The following is a 19,851-nucleotide window of genomic DNA, read 5'->3' on the forward strand; positions in this document are numbered from 1 at the left end:
AAGGGATGTGCACCCTCCTTTCATGGTGTAAACTGATTGCTGATGTGTTTAGGTGTAAGTAGAAAGTTTCTATGGACCTTTTCTGTTCTTATAGTTCTCTCGTATGATCATCTGAGATATGTTTTACTTTTGGAGCCAGAGTATGGGAAGTAACCAGATCCTTGATCCATTCTGGTTGCTTAGTGTCCCACAAAGGGAGGCATGCAGCTGAGGAATAATGAAGGTCTAGAGTCTCTGTCTTTTGTATTAGACCAGTCTGTACATTTGAAAGATATATTCAGCCTTCTCTTGTTCTGTATTCATTAGACTGTTATATCTAGTCCCAGTCGGTTATGTCATTGAGACATGTCCTTGGCTCTAGTTAAATACTAGAGCGAGTCTACACCCAGCAAAACGGAACCTATTTCATTTGCTCACCTCTTAAGCATGCTGCTGACCTTGCTCTACAGTGGTTTAAATATTGCCAGTTCCAATAGGAACCCTTTGGCTTTACATTTTAACTCATTAGGAAAGCAGTACACTTTGCAGGCTTTCTGAATACACAGCTGCTTTACATTAAATAGTATCTTATACCAGCAAACCTTAAGTCTTATATACATATTCTTCTTTACCTTACATGGCTCAGACTGTTCTGAGAAAAACTGGTTCTACCATCCAGTGATTCCTTTAGCATAATCATTGCTTGGGTAGACCTATTTAAAAAGATCTTGCTAATCCAGTGATCTGGCTCAGACATGACTGCGTGGCGCACATGCTGATTTCTTGAGTTTGTTCCTAGTTCTAATAAGTGATTTTGGAATGCATTGCTTGATTTCAACTGAAGAGTAACTGAAAGCAATTCAGGATTAAACAGGAAAACCAGATTGTACAAAATAGTTCATTTGTGTTGTGAAAGTTTGCTGTTTTTTTTTTTTCTAGTAGGCTGATAAACTGTTGAAAACGTCAGTGAGGTTAAAGATTAGAGCCTTTTTAAAAACAGAGGTTGATCTCGCCTTTTTGTCTTCAAAGACAGGCTTGTCTCGAGTTTCCGATAGTGTATTGCACTTTCAACTACATTTTTGTTGCCTTAAAATAATAAATGGGAAGTCTCAAAGCCTACTGTGTAGTAAATTCTTATTTAATCTGCAGTTAATGTACATTATTATTTCTCTGAATGGTCGTTGTAGCAGGAATCACTATTTCTGAAAATCTGCATGTGGAGTCAGTTCATAGACAAATTGCAGTATTTTGGGCCTCGGAGTTTAGCCACCATTAGATGTTAGGACATTATAGACTCCTCCTTCTTGGCTAAAGTCAAATGACTTATTTGTTCTAATGCTTTTCATTTTTTCATATTGCCAAGGTAGTTTGGAAGCTGCCTTGTTGCATGAACAGAATATACAGATGTGTAGCTAAAATACAAATGTTAATTTAAATATATGCTGTAGATTTCAGAAAAGGGAAAGTATATGACTTGTGGCCTTGATGGTAATGATATACGTAGATACAGTATGCTTCCTTGTAAACAGGCTTTATTAAAAATACTGATTTCTCTTACTTAGCTAAGCTGGTTTTTTATGGGCTTTAAAAATTTCAACATTTTATGTATCTTAAGGAAGGATATTAGCTGCCTGTATACTATAAGTGACAGATGCTACAGTGAGGGCAATTTAAGTTTTTTAGAGCATCATCTTATCAAATTACTGTTAGCTGTACAACTAGTGGTTTGTACTGACTTCCCATAATTGAGAGAGTTTATAAAGATTATATTCACCTCCGTAGTAACCTACAACATGTGAAGCTCATTTCTTTCTAGTCCTCCATCATGGAAAGATGACTTCTAGAGTAGACTAGAATCATACCAGAAGTCTCTAGTATCTTCCTGAAGACAGTTAAGATGAGAAAATGGCAGTGCTACCATGTGCCAGAACTCAGCACTGGAGAGACAATCAGAAGCCTAACCTTCTTCCCTTCCTTCTCCACCCCCTTAAAAAAAAAAAAAAAAAAAAAAAAAAGCATGTGTCATATTTTGGCAACCTATAATTGTCATAATTTAGCTTTATCCAGCTGCATCTTTTAGCAAAAAAATGCACAGGACAAAACTTGGTAGAGAGCTGGTAATCATCTGAGATGGAACATTCAGTGTGTTTGGAATATTTGAAAGTTTGAATTCATAAGTGGTTACTTCTCGTCAGTGACATCTGTCACTTCATATAAAAGATTCTCCTCCAGCCATGTGCAAGATGGAAGACTATATTAATCAAAAGTTGTTACAGAAAAATGCTAGAAAGGTTCCACACTAGAAGTCTGCTGAAAGACTGAACTGTGGGAGGGGAGGTGTAGAATGAAGCTAAAATCTCTGAATCTCTGAGCAGCTTTTATTAACTTTCTAACATCTAGAAAATATTTATCCATACATGCATATAACTTTAAGTAGATTTTGTTCTGAAAAATAGATTAATTAGGTTTGTGCCCTCTAGGGAAACAATGCACAAATGAACTTAAACTCTGCCTCCAGTTGTAATGGGAAATGTAACCATTTTTAATAGTTTTTCAATTGTTTCTAAAATCATATTGAAATTCTGTTAAACAGAACAAAGAATTAATAACCCATACCATAACTTTGGAAGCACTTTTTTTTTTTTTGCTTATAACTTGCTAATATTCATGTTGTGTAAGCAAGTCTTTCTGGGAAAAATGTCTCTTAAAGTGTCTTCAAGTATAGTATCACTGACAAGGAAAATAAAGCATTTGTTGACCAACAGGGTATTTAACCTTTTTTAAACTCTATATGGCTAAATTTCTCATTCAAAAGCCTATTTCTGGATGACTTGTTAGAATGGTCCTTAGAAAAGTATAGAAAGTAGTAAATACTGGGTAATGAAGTTCATAGCTTTTATAAGGCTGTACTGTAGTTATAAATGTCCTTGAATTAGTCATGGTAGAGTAACAACTGACATGCTACATAAAGTCTTGCTTTTAGAAAGCACATGTTTATCTGTTCTTTGTTGTGGCTTTTTTGCTGTTCACTCTTGATCAGGTTTAACTCTTGAAGAAGTTGTAGTAGTGGAAGATAATGTCTAGCTGTGTAGTAGTAAGGCTTCAAATGCCAGATGGTTTTATCTATTTCTCACTGTGACTTCATTCAGTTTGATAATACATGAGGATCAAAGCAAGAGTGGCATTACGTGCCAGGAATATGCAGTCTTCTGTGTTTATTTTTCAATGACTTTTTTTCTTTTTTTATAGAATATGGAGAGCACTTGATCCTGTACAGTAGAGTGCTATAAAAGCAAATCTGCAATATAGTTATTTCTGTACTTGGATTCAGCATTCTAGTAACTTGCTGTGTCTGTTTTTTACAGAATGGACAGCAAATTGTGGATGAACCTATGGGAGAAGATGATATCAACCCACAAACAGTGAGTAAAAGATGGTTATAATAAAGATAGGTAGTACAGTATTGCAGCATAACAAATATCGCTTAGTTTACAGGCTGTTTGCCACTATTTTTTTGTTGTTTAGGTTTACTAGACATGAGGTATAATCTAAGATCCTAATATTTTTGAGACACGTTCTTTCTTACTGATTCTGATTCTTTCTGGTTCTGTATCCAACTGTTAGTTCTGGTGAACTTTTATGCTTTCCCTAGTATTTTTGTATGATACAGGCTCTCTCTAGTATTTTTAGTATGAGGTAGGCTTTTCTGTGGGAAGCACAAAGCTGAATGTGATAGAAATTATAATTGGGTTGGGGAGAGAGAAGGTTTGATAGTAAGATGTGGTGAGTTATAGCATTCCTGAATAGGGAGGGAGGTTCAACTCCTCTTTTCTTAGCTAAGCAGACATTAAAAACATGTAGTTCTTTTTTACTGTCCACTTTTCCTAGTGCCAGCAAGCAAAGCACTTCCATTGGCTTCTGTTAGTCAGTGCATAGGTGCAAATATTTTACATTTATGAGTTCAAAAATATGCTTTATTAATAGTTAAGATTTCAGTTGTAGTTGTGTCATAGCAAAGGATTCTGTCATGGTTAAATTCCACACAGATTCAGTTGCAGACGCATGTGTGCTTACTGTATGAAATATGACTCCTTCTGTGTGACAGTGTACACCATAGCTTTTCCCTTTCTATTTTGATATGCAGCATGTAATGGCAACTATCACCTTTGTTTTTCCATACTGTCATAAGATTTCTTGGCAGTATCTCTTTGTGCCCTTTTGTTAGCATTAGTCATTTCATATTTTCCTTATTGACCTGTGTAAAACTAGATTATTTGCATAATAAATCTTAATTATCGTAGAAAATTCTTTCTATTCCCTTTCTCCATAGAACCGAGAACCCAAGATACAAAGTTTTAGGTTCTCTTCCTGGGCTTCCAGTTGAAAAGTTTAGATGTGTCACATTGAAGTACATTCAAGAACAGCAAAGGTAGTCCATTGAGGCCCAGGGGTTTCTCTCCTCTGTTGATGTGGATTCCGGCTTTCCTCTTGTGATGCTAATCTGGCTAAATTGAAGTGAAAGAGAACTTCTTTCTGTTCATTGGCTCAGAGCTGACAAAGCTAATGGCACCAGAAATGTTTGTGGAGGTACTCGAAGATGATAGCTGTAGCTATCAATTTAGATGGCACTTTAAGACCCCTTTCCTGCCTCAGATAAGATGCTAAATGCTGAAACATGCTTAGTGAAATTTTAATAGTGATGCTGAACTATTAATGCAGATCTTGAGTGTTTGCTGTAGATCGGGTCTAGACAGTAAGCTCTGAACTAATGCACTGTGAAGCACACATAGGAGTAGAGTGGTCACTTTGGGCTTGAACTCCCAAGTGAACACAACAAAACAAGTATCTATCCTTTTTTTTCCTCCCTTCCACATAACTTTTTTTTAATTTATTTTTTTTTTAAATTTCAGCTACCTATAAATTCCAAAATCTCATACCTCCTATTTCTTTCTGCTTTCAAATGTCAATAGTCTTTCAGGGGAAGATCAAGGGCAAGCAAGGATTGTGAAACTGTAGGTTCCATTGCTTTAGTTATTGAGAGGTATTAACCAAAGGAATTCTTAACCCAGGCTTCTTGAAAGTAGAAGTTGCTTCTGAAGAGAAGATCAGTCAGGAAGCTTCGTTGATAATTTAAGTTCCTTCATGTCAAACTTGCAGTTCACAAAATTTCATAATGTGAAGATACCACTGAGTTCAGGTTTCTTAGTGTGATGCCTGTGACTTTTTCTCAGTCATGAAGGCAACTTCAGTGTTTACCTGTAGTTTTCTGTTAGAGAGTTCTAGCTGACTGTTAAGCCTGGGGATAAATGACCTTGCCAATAAAACAGAAGTTTTGGAACTGCACGTTTCACTGGAGTTCAGGGTTCATATGCTGCTATTGCATGTTGTGCAGACTTCAGCTTGTGTTTAGATGATCAAAGCTGTTTCCATCTATGCAGTGTGGATTTAATTGCAACGCTGTAGCAGTTTCTGCTGAAGTTCTGGACAGAGCCAGTTTACCTAATGAATGGAGCTGCTGTTTCCAAGCTTGTCTTCAAACATACCAGTAATAGATACAGCTCTTAAGCTGATATGAACATTAGATTAAAAGCCTGCACTATATAACTGCTTTTGCTTCATCCTCATAGCATGCAAGGTTCTGCTGTCTTTAACATGGGGTAAAGAAACAAGGCAGGTGGTGACAGGTGACTAACGTAGTGCAGTATTGAAGAATAAGAAACAAACAATATTTGTGTGGTTAAAATGCAATGCCATAAGGATATAATTTGTTCTAATATTCTTCATAGCATAGACTACAGTGCTTCCTTGAATTCTTGTTTGAACTAGAACATCTCTTTTTGGGAAAGTGTTCAGTTTTGGTTTGGTTAATTTATTCTGACTAGCAGCACTGCTTGATGATTATTTCCTTGTTTTGAGTCTGTAACTTCACCTTCTTCTGATGAGCTTTTTTGTTTTGTGTTTATCTGCTAAAATTATATTCTTTGTCTATCGTATTGGGTTTACGTGACAAGGTTTTGTTAGAGGAGAGGGGGAGTGACCTCTGTGGGAAGAGGTTGGGGGCTGCCCCACTGTGTAGGACAGAGCCAGTTCCAGCCAGCTCCAAAATGGACCCACCACTGGCCAAAGCTGAGCCCATCAATGACACTGGTGGTGTGCCTCTGTGATACCATGTTTACAAAAGGGTAAGAAACACTGCAGAGCAGCTGTGAGAGTAAGGAGTGAAAAAGTGTGAGAGCAACAGCCCTGCAGGCACCAAGGTCAGGAGAGAAGGAGGGGGAGGAGATGCTCCAGGTGCCTGAGCAGAGATTCCCCTGTAACCCGTGGTGAAGACCCTGCTGAGGCAGGCTGTGCCCCTGCACCCATGAAGGTTAATGGTGGAGCAGATATCATGCCAGAGCAGGTAGATGTGCCCTGAAGAAAGCTATAGCTGGTGGAGAGTCCACACTGGAGCATGCAGAATTATTTACAAGTGGTTTCCTGTAATTTCTTCAGACACTTCCAAATTGCTGCTTTTTTGGGGAGCAATGTATTTTAGCACAATATGATTATCAAAAAATTAAAACATTTCTCTAATATTCTTTCTATTATGCTTGAGCTACTTGATTAAGATTGTGTTAGCTTTTTAATGCCTCTGACCAGTATTTTAGGAACTTGTTTTGCATTTTTTTTTAGTTTGTGTTGAGTAAAAGGTTGCCAGTAGTGATGTAAAATAATCTAGGTTTTTTAAACAAAAAATTACCATGGCTGCTCAGTCAGTTATAACTGGAAGCTAGCCTTTGCTGTCTGTCAGCTAATAAAATACTACTTCAGCTGTCATGTGATATTCTTTCAGTGCTTCATATCTGTTTTGGTGCAAGATAAAGACTGAAACTCTCTTCTGAAATTCTTCTGTTTAACTTTGCACTGAAATGGACTTAGAACACTCACATGGTCACTGACAATTTATGCAATTTCTCAGCTGTAACTGAGAACAGTAGAGTGAACAGGGCTAGGACATCAGGTAAGAAGGCAAAATTTTTTGTAAGATATGCAATTTTAAGACAGTTGCCATATTTCTGTGGAGACAGAAGGTTAAAACTTGAAATATTACATCCTTTTGCTGTGTTAAGTGTTTGAATAGTGTGCTGATAATGCAAATCAGATACTTTTAAAATAACTGCTAAAGACAAACACAGTCCTATCTATGTAGGAAGTCTGTCTAGTATTCTGCATATCAAAAAATAAATATAATTTTATTACATCCCTCCTCTTCTGATCAAAAGTGAAGTTAATTGACCAGAGAGTCTGAGTTGCATTGCTTGGATTCAAATTTGGTAGTTTGTTTTAAGAAAAGCAGGAGCTGTAGTGGTGCATACCTGTTTCTGAGGAGTCCAAGATGCTGTATGGTTCAAAATCTTGCTCCTTGTAAAAGAAGAATCATTCAGTAGTCTAGTTTTTATTAGAATGAATATACTGATTATATCTGACTTTATAGCTTGCTGTCAAGATTTTTTTATGTGATGTGTCTCATAAATGATCTGGGTCCAACAGGAAATAAATGTAAGAACAAGGAAAGAACTGGCTGAAGCTTGACCTAATGTGAAAGCTGAAGTGAACATTACTGAAAGAGGGGGAGCTATTTAAAGCCTTTTATGTGATACCTTTCTCATGCATGCTGTCTGCCATTGCTTTCTGTATTTCTGTGTCCGCAGAGATTGAGTAAATCAACTGAGCAAATTGTTTTGAGCTCTTGCAATCATGATGCATGCTCTACTAGTTAAAGCTAAACAGAAACTACAGCTAGTCCAGAGAGTAGCTTCCCATTTTGTATATAAGTGAAAAGCATATCATGTGCTGTCTTCATTACGTTCTCTTACCTGGATTCAATTTAACTGTAAAAACAATACTACTGATGTATTACTGCACTCTATTAGCTTAAATATATTTATTAAACATACAGAAATATTAGGTTCCAGGAATTTGTGAAAAGCTGTTTTCAGTAATACTTTGTAAGTTGCAGGAAAACTCATGTATATTTCTTTTTGGTAAGGTGCAAGGACTGAAGATTACTTTTTTTCGGTACAGGCAAGAGTGGAACCTATTCAGCCTTAAACAATTGGGATGAAAAAGTAAACCCTCTCTCCAATGCAGATAGTTGGGTAATATTAGTACACTTGAGTTCTTGTATGCTTTGGTAAAACTTTAAACAAAATCCTACATTAAAATAAACAGAATTAAAGCATACATAGAATTAAATAGATCGACATAGTGCTGAGGGATATGGTGTAGTTGGGAACTGTCAGTGCTAGGTTAACGGTTAGACTAGATGATCTTCAAGGTCCTTTCCAACCTAGTTGATTCTGTGAAAGCATAAAGCAGTATATAAAAATATACAATCTGGATGATGACAAACTAAATCTCAGTAACTGTAATCTTCCTATTAAATATATATATATAACTAAGATAACTAAGATTGTAATTAATGGTAGTCAAAAAGTAGCATAAGAAATGCTTGCAAAGAAAAGTCAGTAGTTAAAAATCTTTCATTTATTTTTCTCTAGTAGAATTTAAATAAAACAACTGTTGGCAGTCAGGAGAGATGAAAATTATGACCTTTGTCTTGCCAAACAGTGTTTTAATAGAAGAATTTATAAGGAAGGCGTGACCTTAGAAAAGGCTTTAAGATATGTTAGAAAAATGATTTGAAGCATGTGAGCAATATAGTCTCTTCGTCAAATTACTCAACTCGATCAGTCAATCATATGTAGTAATGTATTGGGTTTGCATGGCAGGGTTTTGGTAGCGGGGGGCTACAGGGGTGCCCTCTGTGAGAAGCTGCTAGCAGCTTCCCCTGTGTCCCACAGAGCCAATGCCGCCGGCTCCAAGACGGACCCGCCACTGGACAAGGCCGAGCCCATCAGCAACGGTGGTAGCGCCGCTGGGATAACGTAGAAATAAGCAGGGGGAAAAGTTGCTGAATGACAGCAATTGCAGCCGGAGAGAGAAGGGAGAATGTGAGAGCAACAGCTCTGCAGCCCCCGAGGTCAGGGAAGAAGGAGGGCAGGAGGTGCTCCAGGCTCTGGAGCAGAGATTCCCCTGCAGCCCGTGGGGCAGCCCATGGTGGGGCAGGCTGGGCCCCTGCACCCACAGAGGTGAACGGAGGAGCAGATCTCCACCTGCAGCCCGTGGGGGACCCCACGCCGGAGCAGGTGGGTGCCCGAAGGAGGCTGTGACCCCGTGGGAAGCCCACGCTGGAGCAGGCTCCTGGCAGCACCTGAGGGGAGCAGCCCCGCTGGAGCAGGTTTGCTGTCAGGACTTGTGACCCCGGGGGGACCCAGGCTGGAGCAGTCATTAAGAACTGCAGCCCTCAGGAAGGAGGATGCACGTTGGAGAAGTTCATGGAGGACTGTCTCCCATGTGAGGGACCCCAGGCTGGGGCAGGGAAGAGTGTGAGGAGTCCTCCCCCTGAGGAGGAAGGAGCAGCATAGACAATGTGTGAGGAACTGACCACAACTCCCATTCCCCATCCCTTCTGTGCCACTCAGGGGGAAGAGGTAGAGAAATTGGGAGTAGAGTTAAGCCTGGGAAGAGGGGGGGTGTGTTTTAAAATTTATTTCTCATTGTCCTGGTCTGATTTGGTTGGCAATAAATTACATTAGTTTTCCTGAGTTGACTCTCTTTTGCCAGTGGTGGTAACTGGTGAATGATCTCTCCCTGTCCTTATCTCAACCCATGAGCCTTTCATTATATTTTCTCTCCCCTGTCCAGTTGTGGAGGGGAGTGATAGAGCAGCTTTGGTAGGCACCTGGCATCCAACCAGGGTCAACTCACCACAAATAACAACATTGAGATTCTATATTATAAATGCATCTATACTGTAAATTTTACCATGAATCTATAAAATGCTGGTCAACAGGGTGTGGGAAGGTAGGTCTCAAGGTAAGGACAGGGAGATCACTTACTGGTTAGTCATGGGTAAAACAGCCCCCTGTAAGTCAGACAATAATACTAAAATGGCAGTAATCTGGGGTAATCTCATTTGTTGTGTCACCATCCGTGAAAATAACAAAAGATAAGAATGTTAAAATGAAGTAATTCAACAAAAATAGCATAATTAAACTGACAAATGTTTAGATTTTGAGAAGGACTTTAAGTGATTTTTAGTTTCACCTCTATTTTTAATGCAATAGCATTGTACTAGTGAGACCTTTTAGTTTCGAAACTTTTGTTTGCATTTTGGCAGGTTGAAGCACTGTTTCAGGACTGCTCCAAACTTGGATATTACTGTTAGGGTACTCAGTAGCAGTTTCCAGTTACAAGAATAATCATGTGTGTTAACATGACAACATATTTCTGATGATCATTTTTGATATGTTTGTTTTACTTTTGCTAGTATAACCTTTATATTTTAATTTTCTTTAGTGTCTTTTTGTCCTTTTTTTGGTGTAAATTCTTGGCTCTGTGGTGGAGGTGTTAAAACAGCTAGAATTTCTTAAATGTTACAGAAATGTTTGGACTCACAAGTATTTGTAGTCTGAGTTTGGTATTCCTTATTTTTTACAGATTGATACTGAAACAGCTACTTGTGCAGCTTGTTAGTAGTAAAACAGTGACAATTTAGTATTTTTGCAGTTTTACTGAAAGATGAGGTGTACAGTCAAGTTATTCTTTCACATTACTTACACATTCTCATACATGTACTTATTATTTGTTTATATGGAAATCAAACTGAGTAAGCTTTCTTTACAGCCATAGCAATGCAATTGTTTGAAACAATAATATGTAATTCAGTATAACACCATGTTCCTTGTTATGAAGTAAGTTGTAGTTTCTGTTAAAGCCAGAGGATAACCTGGCCACATAAAGAGACAATGTCTACTGTGTAATGGAGTGAAGGAAACCAGCTGGGTTACAATTACTAAACTCGGACTTTAAGGTGGTCCGTAATTCTTATATTCCTTTTAATATATTGTACTAAATATACTTAAATATACTTACACATGTATGTAATTCTATTTTACAGTAAAATAACTTGATTCTTGAACAAATAAGTTTCCCAGGCAAATCATTTATATCTGTAAAACTTGATTTTGATTTGTAAGAGGCAGAATACCTTTTTTTCCTCTAATGTAATGAAATTGGAAGTTCATTCTCTTCCAAAGCACTGTGCTGTGCTGCAGCTTGGATGAATTTTGTGAGAAACTTAGTGATGTACACACATTTTACCTGTGTAAGAATGGACTTAGTGGTCCTCACATCAGAAGCTACATCATCCTTATAAACAATGGAAGGCTTTCTACTCTGAGATGTGAACTGTTAAACAGCAAACCCATATAAAGAAGGCAAGCCCTGGAATACTTTTTTTTCCTCCCCAAGATGTCATCAGATGTTGAGGAAAGGTTACAGCAAAACTCTTTCACTGATGTTTTCTAATGGATTTTCTGAGTGCCTTATTTTGCACTTGGTATCCTAGGTACATCATACTTTCTGGATCTTGGTCAGAAAACTGAATAATTTGAGAGTGTAAGCAACATTGGAAGTCAAGCTGCTTACTTGTTCCATGAAGAGAAAACAGATGGTAGCCCTGAAAAGCCTGTAAACTAGCAGATGGAAACTGCCACACCCCCAATTAATAGAATATTGCTGCTTTGGCTATACAAACATATTTATTATGAAGAGAAGTACATTATTCGGCTTCTGAAAAACCCAAAAAGTAGCTCTCTGTTCCTCAACTGTTAACCTTCATCAAATGAGGGCTTTTCATTCCTTATGTGTACTCCATTTTTGTTTTTTCCAGCTAATTGAAGGCAATCCGCACTACAGAGCCTTGCTTATCTAGCAGCATAAAGACTTAATTAGTGATTACACTTCTCAGACTGATGGTATAGTAAGAGTGTCAGATGACCTAACGGACTCCACTTAGGTGAAGTGGTTCAGCTTTTTTCTGGTTATGTGTAAAAGCGAGCATCTCGCAGTGACATGTACATTTTGTTCAAAATCTACGGATTCCCACATGTTCTGTACTGCTTTGAGAGTTACTCCAGCATCTTTTAGTTCTGCTCTCTATGAAGGCTGTGAGCTTCATTCTCTTGAATACCTATTTGTACAGCAAGTCAGGTGACATTTTCTCTTCATTTTTGTTAATTCAGAGCATCCAATTTAAAAGAGGGGGGGGAAGATGGGAGATGAACTTGCTTTGTATTTCTGTTCTGGAGGAGGAAATGCATTGTGCAAGTGGAGTGCTGCAATTGACAGAGCTGTCACTGATGGGAATAGCAAATTCCTCTTGTTTTGGAGATGGTTGTGTTTTGTGATAAACATGCATAACACAAATCCTCATCAAAGATTTCAAGGTAAGGGGAGCAATCTGCTGGAGCTTGTCCTTGTTATCACAGACTTCCCTGTTGGGGACTGCTGCCCTCTAACCTGTCTCCTTCTCATATGAAGCAATATTTAAAAGGACAAGCTCTCTTCTCAGAAATTCTCAAAATGAATTATGTGGCATATATCTTAATGTTTCTGGTTGGTTGGTAGTGCTCTTTGGGAACCATGCAGGCTTTATTCTCCCAGCACACAAGAAATTTCTTCCACCTGCTGCAGACCCCTGCCAGTTATAAGAGAACTATTGTTGTGAAGTAACCCCGCTGACCCCTAAGCACTGTGCTTTGTACTTCACTGGGAGGTCGCATAAAAGGTTTGAGAGAGCAGTAGTCAGTAATTGTACAAATGTTGCAGTTGAAATGCCTTATTTCTGTCACCCTTCACAAATAGAGCTTATCTGCAGCAGAAAACACTCATACCCTTGCAACAAAAAGAAGAGAAAATGGTTATTTACCCACAGTATCTTTTGGTCTTGAAAGAACATTGTAGTTAGTGTAGGTCTTACCACGTACTCTCTATTTCTGCTTTTACCTCTCTCTGCTACCATAGAGTTTAATTTAGTGACTTGGAGATTCCTGCTTACTCTGCTTTTAGTGCATTCATATGTGTTCTTGACAAGGTAAGGCGGAGAGCTTGAATGATCTTCCATTTATTTATTTAAATTTGTTTTAAGTCTTCAAAGTGTAAGCAACTGTATTGCTGTTAAACTGCAATTCTTGAGATATTTCAGTTTTGAGGGGGAAGCAGCTGGAAGTTTAAAACAATTGAAGAGAGGAAAGCTTCAAGTAATTTTTGTACTATTTATGAAATACTTGAAACCCTTGTGTTGCAGTAACTTCCTTGTGTTCAAGAAGCTTTGTTTATCCCAAAACAAAATCCTGAATCATTTTTCATGCTGTGCTACTGCTGTTGTAGTAGAGGCTGTTTCTTCCAAAAAGGCTGTAACATACTGGTCTGTAAGAAGTACATTGTAATTGAGGACTCAAGGTCTTGTAGTTACTGAATGCCTGTGTAATCTACAGTAATAATTGTGTATATTCAGTACATAGGGCTTGAAAGATCCATCCCTGAGGATGTGACATGAATATAAAGACCCAGAAGAGTATAAGAGAACACAAAAAAGGCAAATTTTTGCTTGTGGGGTCCTGATAAAGCCAGGGTCTTTATTTCATCTCTGTATTTGGCCAAGAGGGTCTTCATTCATGCTTGGGAGACCTATAATCCAGGTTTTAAAGGCAAAGTTAGAAACTGATACTGTAGACAACCAGGATGTGGTACAGGGATAGAAGCAACATGTTCTGTCACTTAAATAAATCACTGGCTTTGTCTTCTGAAGAGGAATTAAAATCTAAAAAAAATTGCCATGATCCAGATATTTGTTAGACCCTAATCAAAGGAGGTTGTTTGGAGGGCTTGTTTGTTTTAATGTCTTGTGGAGGATTAAGTATAGTATTTGGCTGTATGTTTCCTTTGGTACAGAGTCACTACATGGAGTCACACCTGGATCTGTTCATAGCTGAGTACTTTTATATACCTTTGACTAAATGTTGTTAGTTGCTTTTGTTTATTGCTTGAAGAAAAACAGTCTTGCTCCATACTATAATAGAGCATACACTGTGTAGCTCAGCATTTGTATTTAATATCAAAAAAGCTAAAGATTCTGTCAATATTAAGAAAAATACCTTTCATACTGAATCTAGAGAGAGATCAATTTAAAAACTTCATCTCTAGCTGTTGGAAGTAATTAGATTGAATTCTAATTCTTAGAAACTTTTGAAGTTGGTTTTTTTAAACATTGAAATAAAGTTTAGGTTTATTACTCTAAGAATTTTTTCACTCTACAGAGTGATATAATATTGGTGCATGTCAGACATTTGAGCTGGGCAATCCAATTCAGATAATTTCTGCAGTCTGTCTTTGCCTAACCTCTATATAACATCTGTGTGCAGGATTTCAGAGGGCTATGCACAAGGTCCGTTTGGTCCTCTAACAACTAGTAAATAAAAATAGTCATTAAGCATATGCATACCACATTCTCTGCGTTGAAGTCTAAAAAGTAGTGATATATCTTAAGATATATCTTGTAAAATCAAGTAAAAATTCATAAAAATACAGTTATCACATGTAGGGCTTAAAATAGTTGCTATTCTGCTTAACTAGTGAAATGTTGCATAGTGGCATGATTTCTGAAATATATGTTGATATTTTTTTGTTCTTTTCTGGGAACCAGGACTGAATAACATCTGCAAGAGCATGTTGCTATCAGGCAATTTACTTAAGTTTCCTGTGCTGATCTCTACAACATCAGCAACACAAGTAACACTGCTGCCTAGTTTTTCTTTACTGTGGGAGTAGGGGTGGGGGGAACAATGTCTGTCTCTTTTGACCTTTTTTTCCCCCTTTTTCTCTCCCCACCCCCCCGACTGTGTCTGACTTGCCTGACAGGAAATTTTCTAATTGCCGGAACAGCTGGTCACAGCAAAAACGCCAGGGTTGGTCTTCCCTCTTAGACTTATGATCGCTCAGTCAGAAAATCTAAACATCATGGTTTCTTAGTCATGTTTAAGTTTCTGGCTCTACGTGTTCGTTCTGTCCGGGTGAGCTTAGTTTCTTATTTAAAAGAATAAGGGGGAAAAGGGGAAATTTTATTTTAATTAAACTTATAATTTCAAAGAAATTTTAGTCTTTCACTGCTTTGGGATCAGTGATGTTTGTATACAAAGTCTTTTGTATTTTCTTAAAAAAAAAATTGTTGTGTGCTTGTATTTTGTAGTAGTTTCTAAGATACCTGTTGATAATTTAACTGTATTGGGAAATTTTTGCTTGTATGTAAATACTGTAGAACTTAGCTTTTATTCTCCAGAAATGTATGAGCTAAGCTGTATGTTAAGTTTTCTCACTGAGAGTCTAGTTTTATTAAAAATGTTTGTATTTTTATAATTAATACTTAGTGGTTATTTTAATAGTTACATTTTCATGGAGTACTTTAAACTGTAAAATATGCTTATGTGTGGAGTGATAGTTAAAATAACAGTCTTATTAATACCATTTCAGAAGTAAATTTAATTAAGAATAGTGACACTTGCCTTCATTACAGTTAATGTTATGGTTGTTTCAGCTTTATAATTTAGTCTTAGCAGACAATTCATATAATTTGTCTTGTTGAGAATATATTTAAATACAAAAGCTTTTTTGTTTAAGTTGAAAAATACCTCTAATGGAGAACTATATTATCCCAAGCACTGTTTCTAAACTATTTAACAATACGTGTAAATATTGAATGTGATAGAGCATTTTATTGTTGAAACTCAAATCACTTCTAGTGTTTCTTCTCCTGTAAGTCTACAAATACTTTTCAGTGTGTGGGGGGGGAAAACCCCAACCTTCTTGTGTACTGTCTTAAGAAGCAGGTCTACTGATTTGTATATAAAAGGGATAGTAATTTAACACCTATTAGTCTATGTACTCTCTTAAAATTTGCAATATGCATTAAAAAATGAAATAGAATTTGCTTGCCATAACTGAAACACTAAAACAAGACATGCACCTATGAGGACAGAATATCAGCTGCATTACATACAGGTTTTTCAATATAAACCTTATAAAATAAAGAACTGTAAGTTGATAAACATTTTCCTCAGGCAACATGAAAGGTATTTCTTAGAAGTTTGGTCCAAAAAATTGTCTTATTTCATCTACTTATGACACCTTGGTTATATTGTCTTTAACATTCTGTTGATTTTAAAATGCTAGACAAGGCAGAGCAAACTAAGGGTTTTCAGCCCATACACATTTTATAATATATTTAGGTTATTATCTCAAAACAAGAATCATAGCTTTCATGGATGAGCACTGAATATGCTTTTATTTTTAAATTGTTGGGGTTTTTTTAACTTTGCAATGGTCTGAAATGTTAGTGCTTACAAAGTAGGAAGAAAACTTATATCAAAGTTACTGGGAAATGAAAGTTCCACCCAATTAGTATTTTTTTCCAATGCTGGCATGCACAGTCTAGTTCATGAGATAATTTTGTGATGTTTGATCAAAAGAGAACTGCATTAACAAAACTGCTTTTGGTGACCAGCATTGGGTTTTTAAAATGCTTACAGGAATTCCTCAGCTTTACCTGCTAAACAACCTACTGCTCACAGTTTCTTTGGGAAGGAAGGAGTAGAGTCCCACTTCTGTCCTGGCCTTCGTATTTTGATTCTGAGGAGGGAAAGCATCTTCAGACTTACCTTCCCAGCCTGGCCAGCCATGTTTATCCAAAGGATCTCATCTATCCTTTGACTTGTTGGTCTGGGACAGGACTCTGATTCAAACTCCTATCTTGCTTCATCTATAACACCAAAAGAATGGGAGGAGTTCGGTCTCTAACCAGGTCTGCCATTTTCATTATGTGAGTTGGCTACCTGGAACAAATGTGGACATAGACATCCTTCTAGATCTCAAACGAGTAGCAGAAAGCCAGGAATGGGAAAGAGTAGAAAGTATAGAGAGTAAGGAATAAATACTGTGATTTTTCTTTGTTATCTCTGTGCTTTGTTTTTCTCTTAGAGACTTCACAATTTAATAATAAAAACCCCCTGAAACTATAAACATTTGCAAATAAAGTCTTCTTTTAGGAAATCTTATTTTCTGTCAGATAAAACAATACACACCATCTGCAACAAGTAATTTGATGTCAGTTGAAAATGTAAGTTTTTACATCTTTTTAAAAGAAGCAGAGACATAAATTGTGGAAACCTGTATTTTTTACTTCAGATGTCAATGTTAATTAGAACTTACTTCTGCTCTATTCTTGCTTTTCTTTGGTACTAGTGTAAAACAGACAACATCCACAGAATACCCTTGAGTCAACCTGACTGAATTTTATGCATGGTAGTGCTTTGCTTTGTGTTTTGTTATAATAATTGCTACTTCAAAAGCAGCATTTTAATCAGCTTTTTAGAACTAATGTTCACACACAAACAATTGTTCTATTAAGTGACTCAAATTGAATATTAGTCACAAATATAGGGAATGTGTTTTATTCCATGGTTTAGCTCAGTAACATTGTTTACTGAAGTAATGGGAGATTGTGAAATGCTTGTTGGACATTGAATTTATTTTTTTTTAAAGGCAGTTTTGAATTTAAAGGTAGGAGTATAATGAGTATAGAATGTAAGAACATATATATAATTTGTCTGAGATTTGTCTAATACCTAGACTGATCCATTCCTCTCATTTTTGTTTCCCATTTTTACCTTAAAGATTTCCTAATACAAAAGGTCAAAGTAATTGGTTTTCAGTTTGGCTCTTTGTTATTTCAAAAAGCGTAGCTCATATGGGTTTTATTTCTTCAGGTAATACTGAAAATTAATCCTACATTCCTAACAAGTTGGGAAAGTAAAAATGCATCTAGGAGACTTCCTGACTGAAGGGAGGGGAGGAAAAGGAAATTATGTATATGACCTGGGGAACTGTGCCAGCATTGAGTCATCATTTTAAAATCACTTGATATCCAATAAGCTTACTATCTTTACAGGGCATAACCGCTTTATGTAACTTCAGCACAAAGGTTTAATATCATAGTCAGTATTTCAGGAGTGGTTTCTATTTGATTACAGGAGTCAACATTAGTCTGCCTGTGATGGACAGAAAAATATTTTGCAAAATCCAGCAATGTCCATCTGAGCTCTGATAACTACAATGAAGGCTAACAAAATAGTAAAAGGAAACCTGCAACTGTAGTTGGAGCAGTGTTAAGTAACTTGCTGGGGAATCTATTTTTCTGTTTTCAGCCTTATCTTCACTTGTACTCAATGTACATGTGCCTCAAGAACATGCGTTTGTCTAGAGGAAGAAAAACATTCCTGAAAATGAGATTGAGAGGAGTGAAAACAAAGCTGCTAATTCTATAATGAAAATGGAAAAATCTATGTAGCTACATACCTAATAATAACAAATGAAAACTGATAAAAGCAGTATTTTTGCCACTGCTCAACTTTCAAGTGCAGAAGATTGCAATTAGCTCTTTATTCATTGGATTTGCTTTTTTTGGAAATGGTATGGTCAATAGTATAAACTGGTACAGCAGTGAGTTTGTTATATAAGTTAAAATTACTTAAGTGAAGTTGAACATTATTACACAGGCAAGTACACTATGAACTGTCCTTTACACTAATAGAAATTACTATTACCTATCTTATAGGAAAAGGGTTACATTTTAATACTGTTGAAATATTTGTATCTTTATTTCAGAAACTTAATTCTAAAATTTATTTTAGGGCTGTCATCCTATCTTGAAAGATGGCTAATGTTTGAGGGGACCTGTTCGCCAGTACTGGCAGTATAGATCTGACTTAGTTGATGTAATTAAAACTACCAGAAAGGTTGGGATTTTTTTTCTCTCATTCTGGTTCCTGACTGTATAGAAGTTGAAATTCCAGAATTGTGAACTTTCCTAATGGTGATTCTGGCTGTTTCTCATGTAGAAATTACCACTATACAAAATAAATATATAAACCGGATTTTAATCCATTTTAAAATGTTATTTTAAGTGGAAAATATTCGTGAAACGCTTCCTGGAAGAGTTTCTGCTGGAATCCCGTAATTTCTTAATGTATAATAGTGTCTGTTCAGAAGGAGTGTTAAAATTACAATATTGGCACAGTTAAATGCTAACTTGAGCACTAGGAACAAAGGATCTTGCACAATTTGGGGGAGTGACTTTGGCAGGCAGTGACTCTGAAAGGACTAGCAATACCACTGACAACTCAGCTGAGCACAGCCTCATGGTCAATGCCTTAGCAACTGCAGTCTCTGCAGGTCGAGGCAGGAAGATTGTGGCTAGGAATAGTATGGGGCTATCACTTTATATTCAGTGTAAAAGCAGTCCATCGTTTGCTGTGTCTATCAGGGATGCAAGGACTTCCAAAATAACATTAAAAATGAAGTATTAAAAGTAAAAAATGATTCAGAGGCGACCTTACAAGACCACAAACTGGAAGGTCACATTACCAAAAAAAAAAAATCTGAACTCTTACTTATCTTAAGCAGCAAGTTATGTCATAACTAAGTTTGCAAGTAACTATATGTAGAAGATACTTCTGATTGTAACTTCTTAAGTCTGTTAAGAGCAGTACAGAATTAACAGATAAAGGTGAAATCTGGGCAATGTTGGAACCAGGGGTATCGCTACTAAGGTTAATTTCTCTGGTAGTTACTTAACCTGTTTTAGATATTAGAACAGATTTTAGTTATTCACTGAGATTAAAATTTGTTAATCTGTTTATCTGATGTTTATTTTAAGTCAAAGTCTTAACTGCATTTTTACAGTTTTTGGTCAGCATGTCAACAATACTGTCCAGAAAAGTTGTTGGGTTGTGGGTTTGTTTTTTTTTTAATAGAGGACCTGTCTAAAGATTTGTTGCATATGTCAGATTTCCTTCCCACTGGGTTTTGATAAACTCCAGTATGTATAGCCATGTCTGTCCTGGTCATCAGTGCCTCTTATGAGAAAAACAGCAT

General features: G+C 36.8%; 1 protein-coding gene across 2 annotated transcripts in view; it reads left to right on the forward strand.

Annotated features, from left to right (window-relative positions):
• RPS6KA3 (ribosomal protein S6 kinase A3) overlaps positions 1-19,851 on the forward strand; it is a 79,854-nt gene that overhangs the window by 11,133 nt on the left and 48,870 nt on the right. For both annotated transcript variants that reach the window (XM_074906165.1, XM_074906155.1), the window contains exon 2: positions 3,345-3,401. In XM_074906165.1, the coding sequence (XP_074762266.1) occupies positions 3,345-3,401 (57 nt within the window). The remainder of the gene's footprint in view (positions 1-3,344; positions 3,402-19,851) is intronic.

Source organism: Athene noctua, chromosome 1 (genome assembly GCF_965140245.1).
Source record: "Athene noctua chromosome 1, bAthNoc1.hap1.1, whole genome shotgun sequence".
NCBI classification, from domain to species: Eukaryota; Metazoa; Chordata; class Aves; order Strigiformes; family Strigidae; genus Athene; species Athene noctua.